General features: G+C 41.0%; 1 protein-coding gene across 3 annotated transcripts in view; it reads right to left on the bottom strand.

Moving 5' to 3' along the window:
- Positions 1–2034: 2034 nt before the first annotated feature.
- The window catches only part of LOC126470663 (peroxisome biogenesis factor 10-like), a 123382-nt gene continuing 119416 nt past the window's right edge, over positions 2035–6000 (bottom strand). For all 3 annotated transcript variants that reach the window (XM_050098654.1, XM_050098655.1, XM_050098657.1), the window contains exon 5: positions 2035–2550. In XM_050098654.1, the coding sequence (XP_049954611.1) occupies positions 2200–2550 (351 nt within the window). In that variant the 3' untranslated portion in view covers positions 2035–2199. The remainder of the gene's footprint in view (positions 2551–6000) is intronic.

Raw genomic sequence — 6000 nt, 5'->3', positions numbered from 1 at the left:
CACATTTTGAAAGCTTCTATTCTCTTCTTGTCTATGCTATTTATCATCCACATTTCACTTCCATACATGGCTACACTCCATACAAATACTTTCAGAAACGACTTCCTGACACTTAAATCAATACTCGATGTTAACAAATTTTTCTTCTTCAGAAACGCTTTCCTTGCCATTGCCAGTCTACATTTTATATCCTCTCTACTTCGACCATCATCAGTCATTTTGCTCCCCAAATAGCAAAACTCCTTTACTACTTTAAGTGCCTCATTTGCTAATCTAATTCCCTCAGCATCAACCAACTTAATTCGACTACATTCCATTATCCTCGTTTCGCTTTTGTTGATGTTCATCCTGTACCCTCCTTTCAAGACACTGTCCATTCCGTTCAACTTTTCTTCCAAGTCCTTTGCTGTCTCTGACAGAATTACAATGTCATCGGCGAACATCAAAGTTTTTATTTCTTCTCTATGGATTTTAATACCTACTCCAAACTTTTCTTTTGTTTCCTTTATTGCTTGCTCAATATACAGATTCAATAACATCGGGGATAGGCTACAACCCTGTCTCACTCCCTTCCCAACGACTGCTTCCCTTTCATACCCCTTGACTCTTATAACTGCCATCTGGTTTCTGTACAAATTGTAAATAGCCTTTCACTCCCTGTATTTTACCCCTGCCACCTTCAGAATTTGAAAGAGAGTATTCCAATCAACATTGTCAAAAGCTTTCTCTAAGTCTACAAATGCTAGAAACGTAGGTTTGCCTTTCCTTAATTTATTTTCTAAGATAAGTTGTAGGGTCAGTATTGCCTCTTGTGTCCCAATATTTCTACGGAATCCAAACTGATCTTCCCCAAGGTCAGCTTCTATCAGTTCTTCCATTCGCCTGTAAAGAATTCGCGTTAGTATGTTGCAGCTGTGACTTATTAAACTGATAGTTCGGTAATTTTCACATCTGTCAACACCTGCTTTATTTGGGATTGGGATTATTATATTCTTCTTGAAGTCTGAGGGTATTAATATTATCTGTACCATCTTCTTACTGCAAAGAGCAGATGCCATTTTCAAAAAGGTGTTATGGCCACACTGTTGTGACTCGCCGATCTTTCAAAGTGCCGCCGTGCAGTTACGCGCGTCCTCTACATGCAGCGCTGTCTGCCAGCCATGCAGCAGCAGTGCCACCTAAGTGGCCAGCCAGCCAGCGGCCACTAGACTCGGACTCAGTTATGATTTTACTGTTAAAATGTACATACGTCACTCTGTTTACTTGATCTGTGACTTTCATGTATTGCGCCGTCCTTGAAATATATTTGTTCAACTTGAAGTTATAGCACACACAAAAGCAGCATGGAAGGTTCTTCACAAATCACCATTCACCATCATTTCTACTATCACTGAACAAATCCGTTTCACAATACTAACTGTTATAAGGGGCTGCTTCTGTCTACTCCAAGAAGCTAAATATGAAGTTTACAACACTCAAAATCACACAGTCCGACAACATTTTAACATGGTCACAATTTCTCTTTGTCTTTCTCTTGTGTTTTAAAATGATGTAAGCCATTATTTTTTGCACATACAATCAAGCTAGTCATGCAGTCACTATACCCTGGTATCTTTCAACTTCTATATATTTCTATTATATGTTTATTACCTTATAAATAAAAAAACATTTTTTTAAAATTTTAAATTCATCGCATTAATGTGATGTTAGTAAATGACTGTTTGTAAAATGATACTTTCTTATAGCGTTCATTTAAAAAAAATGATGAGCATTCCACTTGGGACCTGTGGAAGGTACATTAGCTTATTTGTTTCAGTTGTAAATATTTATCGGTATTATTGCTTTTCTGACATGTTCTACATCCTGGAGGACCTCCTCGCTACGGATCAATTGGAATGAAAGTCAATCTAATCTAATCTAATCTAATCATCAATCCACTGTGCTGAAATTTTAGGGAGAGTGGATAAATGTTTACAGCTTTGATTACTAACAGAGAACAGGGGTTATTCAGGTGATATACTTCCAGGAAGCAAAGAACTGAAAAACTGGATGTTTAATTTTAATTATGAACAGCATTTTCCATGTACAGAAGGAAGTGGACTAGAGACATATGTAATCTCATCACATCACAATCATTATGAATGGCATTGTTTATAAACTGTCAATCCTCAATAATTAAAGAAGTAATCAAATTTTAGCTCATGGAAAATTCTGTAGCATTATCACTCTGTTAGGAGTTACACCATCTTTGCATACAGGGCACTGTTCCTGTGATTTCAGCCACTCCAAAATACAGGACCAACAAAACACATGACCACATGTTGTTGCTGATGGACTGGCTAATTCTTCCAAGCATAATGCACAAGTATGTCCTTTAATTCTTTGGATATTAGTAGAATACTGTGTTTTTTCTACTGAATGTGAAAACTCATGTAAAAGTTTTCTATATCCGTGATACAATGCAAGTAATAAGTATGTAACAGATGAAATTAACACTGCTTTGAATACGGTATCTGTGCTGTGATCTTTGATCCAGTGGTGATGAAGAACCTAAAAAAAAGAAAAGGAAACAATTAGTTGTATAATTTAGCCTTTCACTTAAGATTCACTAAATTCTCAATATTTATAACTAAAATTTTCTTTTTAGAAGTAGTACTTCAAATCTGAGCACTGACTTATATTTGTTTTTTGTGTGTTATTTTACAGTACAATTAATATGACTTATTCTACAAATACAAAAATTTATGCAAACAGACTACACTGGCTTGTCAATTTAATTTGGCACTTTCTTTATACAGCCACTATGCATTTTGGAGAAATGTAGCACAATAATTGTCAATTCATTTTAAAATTAATGTAACATGTTGGTCTTGTATATATATAATTTTCTAATTTGAAAAAATAAAAATAAATGTACACTGTAATTATACCTCCATCATCAGCTGGATTTATTTTATACTTTACATAGCATGTATGTTGATGTTAGGTTTATGATATTCTGAAAAAAAATTTCATATCATACACTAGAAAATTTAGAAAAGTGTACACATAAAACCAACATCTATGTTATGTTAATTTACAAATAAATTCACCTGGTGATGTAGGTGTAATTAACTGCCATTCATAGTGGAAATATAAATGATAAGACAAACACTTGTAGGCTTCATCTACATCTACATCGGCATACACACCCCCAGCTACATATGTGTACGTATTCTGCAAGCCAGCATACAAAGTATGGCAGAGCCTATTTTCTATCACAGTTACTCATCCTCCTTCCTGTACACTTACTAACTGAACAAGGTGAAAAATGACTGCCCATATGCTTCAATACGAGCAATGATTTCTCTTATCTTGCTTTTGTGGTTCTTATGCAAGATTTATGTTGAAATTTCCTGACAGATTAAAACTGTGTGCCGGACTGAGACTCTAACTCGGGACATTTGCCTTTCGCGGGCAAGCGCTCTGCCAACTGAGCTACTCAAGCATGACTCACAACCCGTCCTCACAGCTTCAATTCTGCCAGTACCTCGTCTCCTACTTTCCAAACTTCACAGAAGCTCTTCTGCGAACCATGCAGAACTAGCACTCCTGGAAGAAAGGCTAAGCCATGTCTCCACCACATCCTTTCTTCCATGAGTGCTAGTTCTGCAAGGTTCGCAGAAGAGCTCCTGTGATGTTTGGAAAGTAGGAGATGAGGTACTGGCAGAATTGAAGCTGTGAGAACGGGTCGTGAGTCGTGCTTGGATAGCTCAGTTGGTAGAGCGCTTGCCCAAGAAAGACTAAGGTCCCAAGTTTGAGTCTCGGTCCGGCACACAGTTTTAATTTGCCAAGAAGTTTCATATCAGCGCACACTCCGTTGCACTGTGAAAATCTCATTCAAGGTGTATGTTGCTGGAAGTAGGATTGTTCTGCAGTTTTTTTTTTTTGTATATGGCAGTTCTCTAAGCCTTCTCAGCAGGATTGCCAAGAAGAACATCATCTTCCCTCCAGGGATCTTATTTATGTTCATGGAGCACTTTCATAATACTTGTGGCATGACTGGACTTAGCGGCATACCTATGTATTGCTTCAATTTCATCCTTTAATCTGACCTGGTGGAGACCCAAAACACTCGAGCAGAACTTGACAGTGTTGTGCAGAAGTGTTATAAATGAGCTACATTTTCTCAGAGTTCTCGCAATAAACCAATGTCAACTTTCCACCTTCCATACAACCAACTTTTCATGCTCGTTTCATTTCATGTTGCTTTATAACATTATGCCTAGATATTTAATTAACACAACTGTGTGAACAAGCACACCACTAATTACATAACTGAATTTCAATTGCTAAAGTGTTTGCATTCAAAATTATGCTATCAGTACTGCTATTTATTTATTGTAACATAATATAATAGTGTTTTTATACTACAAAAAGAAATCACAACAACCACAAATGTTATGGAATCCCACACTACAAAAAATGGTTACTAGCATATTACTGCTCAATATAGTAGACAGAGAAGCAGGAACTGTTGAAAATAAATTAATGACTGTGGATTCTACCAAATTCTTGGAATATTTTTAGGGAAAAAATGATCATGGTCTTCACCCACAACCTACTTAGCAAACATGTTAAACAGTCTTGCACTTAAAATGACAATTTAGCTCTACACAAGTGACATGGCCACAAAAAAAGTTGTTTATCACAACTACTTTAGTCCATTGTATGATATGGAATATCTTTTGAGAGAATGCAAGTAGTGTGTATAAAATACACTCCTGGAAATGGAAAAAAGAACACATTGACACCGGTGTGTCAGACCCACCATACTTGCTCCGGACACTGCGAGAGGGCTGTACAAGCAATGATCACACGCACGGCACAGCGGACACACCAGGAACCGCGGTGTTGGCCGTCGAATGGCGCTAGCTGCGCAGCATTTGTGCACCGCCGCCGTCAGTGTCAGCCAGTTTGCCGTGCCATACGGAGCTCCATCGCAGTCTTTAACACTGGTAGCATGCCGCGACAGCGTGGACGTGAACCGTATGTGCAGTTGACGGACTTTGAGCGAGGGCGTATAGTGGGCATGCGGGAGGCCGGGTGGATGTACCGCCGAATTGCTCAACACGTGGGGCGTGAGGTCTCCACAGTACATCGATGTTGTCGCCAGTGGTCGGCGGAAGGTGCACGTGCCCGTCGACCTGGGACCGGACCGCAGCAACGCACGGATGCACGCCAAGACCGTAGGATCCTACGCAGTGCCGTAGGGGACTGCACCGCCACTTCCCAGCAAATTAGGGACACTGTTGCTCCTGGGGTATCGGTGAGGACCATTCGCAACCGTCTCCATGAAGCTGGGCTACGGTCCCGCACACCGTTAGGCCGTCTTCTGCTCACGCCCCAACATCGTGCAGCCCGCCTCCAGTGGTGTCGCGACAGGCGTGAATGGAGGGACAAATGGAGACGTGTCGTCTTCAGCGATGAGAGTCGCTTCTGCCTTGGTGCCAATGATGGTCGTATGCGTGTTTGGCGCCGTGCAGGTGAGTGCCACAATCAGGACTGCATACGACCGAGGCACACAGGGCCAACACCCGGCGTCATGGTGTGGGGAGCGATCTCCTACACTGGCCGTACACCACTGGTGATCGTTGAGGGGACACTGAATAGTGCACGGTACATCCAAACCGTCATCGAACCCATCGTTCTACCATACCTAGACCGGCAAGGGAACTTGCTGTTCCAACAGGACAATGAACGTCCGCATGTATCCCGTGCCACCCAACGTGCTCTAGAAGGTGTAAGTCAACTACCCTGGCCAGCAAGATCTCCGGATCTGTCCCCCATTGAGCATGTTTGGGACTGGATGAAGCGTCGTCTCACGCGGTCTGCACGTCCAGCACGAACGCTGGTCCAACTGAGGCGCCAGGTGGAAATGGCATGGCAAGCCGTTCCACAGGACTACATCCAGCACCTCTACGATCGTCTCCATGGGACAATAGCAGCCTGCATTGCTGC

This window comes from Schistocerca serialis, chromosome 3, assembly GCF_023864345.2.
Source record: "Schistocerca serialis cubense isolate TAMUIC-IGC-003099 chromosome 3, iqSchSeri2.2, whole genome shotgun sequence".
NCBI lineage: Eukaryota > Metazoa > Arthropoda > Insecta > Orthoptera > Acrididae > Schistocerca > Schistocerca serialis.
This window is presented reverse-complemented; position numbering and strand designations above follow the sequence as displayed.